Source organism: Capsicum annuum, chromosome 2 (assembly GCF_002878395.1).
Source record: "Capsicum annuum cultivar UCD-10X-F1 chromosome 2, UCD10Xv1.1, whole genome shotgun sequence".
NCBI classification, from domain to species: Eukaryota; Viridiplantae; Streptophyta; class Magnoliopsida; order Solanales; family Solanaceae; genus Capsicum; species Capsicum annuum.
This window is the reverse complement of record NC_061112.1, coordinates 99,434,347-99,435,981: the sequence shown is the minus strand read 5'-3', so window position 1 is coordinate 99,435,981 and position 1,635 is coordinate 99,434,347. Positions and strand designations below refer to the sequence as shown.

General features: G+C 33.0%; 1 protein-coding gene across 1 annotated transcript; it reads left to right on the top strand.

Moving 5' to 3' along the window:
- Positions 1 to 960: 960 nt before the first annotated feature.
- On the top strand, positions 961 to 1,374 carry LOC107857910. The gene has a single exon (XM_016702684.2). The coding sequence runs from the start codon at positions 961 to 963 to the stop codon at positions 1,372 to 1,374; it is 414 nt and encodes a 137-aa protein (XP_016558170.2).
- The last annotated feature ends 261 nt before the right edge of the window (positions 1,375 to 1,635 follow it).

The following is a 1,635-nucleotide window of genomic DNA, read 5'->3' as shown; positions in this document are numbered from 1 at the left end:
TGAGTTGCCGTTTAGTTTTGTTGAAAAAGAAGGTTTTAGAAATTTCATGAGAGTCACAACCCCATAATTTCATATTCCTTCTCATAGAACGTTGACAAGAGATTGTTATCAGTTCTACAATGAAGAGAAATAAGTTTTGAAAAAGATTTTCAAAGAAGTACATCCAAAATTTTGTCTCACGACAGATACTTGGACGTCCATGTAAAAGATTAACTAGATGTGTCTAACATCTCACTTTATAGAAACAAATTGGAAATTGCATAAAAGAGTGATAAATTTCTGTCCAATTTCTTGTCATAATGGTATTGATATGGCTGCTTCCATTACTAATTGTTTTCTTTAATGGGGTTTGGATACTATTTTTAGTATTACAGTTTATAATGCTAGTTCCAACGCTGTTACGATGATAAAAATGTCTAAACAATTTAGTAATTGGGGAACTAACATAATGGAGGGTCAACATCTTCATGTGAGGTGTATGACACATATTCTTAATCTTAGTATGTAAGATAGGCTGAAGGAAATCGATAAGTCTGTCAAGCGAGTGAGACAATCTCTCACGAGAGTTTAAAAGTTCAAAGAATGTTGTGAATCTCAATTGATAACTTGTAAGAAATCTTTATGTTTAGATGTACATACTCGATGGAACTCTACATACTTGATTCTTGAAACAGCACAACATTTTGAGCTTGCATTTAAAAGATATAGTTTCTATGATAATTATTTCTTAGACTATCTCCGTACCTCTCCTTGTGAAGATGGAATTAAGGCAGGCGCCTTTGTAAGTGAGGAATGGGAAAATGTGAGGACAATGGTAAAATTTTTGAAAACTTTTTATGATCTTACTTTGAAAGTTTTTGGTTCAAAATATGTTACTACCAATGCACACTGTGTGAAATTGCTGAACTTGATCTGATTTTGAAGGAGATGATAGAAAATAAAGATTCTAATTTGAAAAAAATGGCAGCAAATATGAAGGAAAAGTTCAGAAAGTATTGGGGTACTCTAGAGAAAATAAACAAAATGATCTTTATTTTATCTGTATTGGATCCCCGCAACAAACTTGAATATGTTTCTTTTGCAATTGTGGACATGTTTGGAAAAGAAATTGGGGACAAGTTGTCCGATTCAGTGAAGTCATATATGAAAGCCTTGTTTGAGCATTCTGTTAAGAAATCAAAAAACTCTTCATCTTCATCCACTTCTTATTCTGGGAATTCTTCATCCATAAGTGGTTATGAAAACTTTCAAAGAAGAGAAATTATGAGAACTAAACAACAATTTGAGAAGCATAAAGGAATTAGTAGAGGTTCAAGCAATAAATTTGAGTTGGGAAAATATCTTACTGAAGAGATTGAGCCAGATTTAGAATAATTTGATATATTAGGTTGGTGGAAAATTAATGAGCCGAGATTTTCCATTCTCGCTGAGATGACTTGTGATGTGTTAGCCATTCCCATTTCTAGTGTCGTATCTGAATGTGCATTTATCACGGGAGGTCGGTTATTGATCCCTTTAGGAGTTCATTAGCTCCTAAACTAGTGCAATCTCTTATTTGTCTTCAAGATTGGCTTAGAACTGAATCTACTCCAATTAATATCGAGGAAGATTTAGAGTATCTTGAGTAACTTGAAG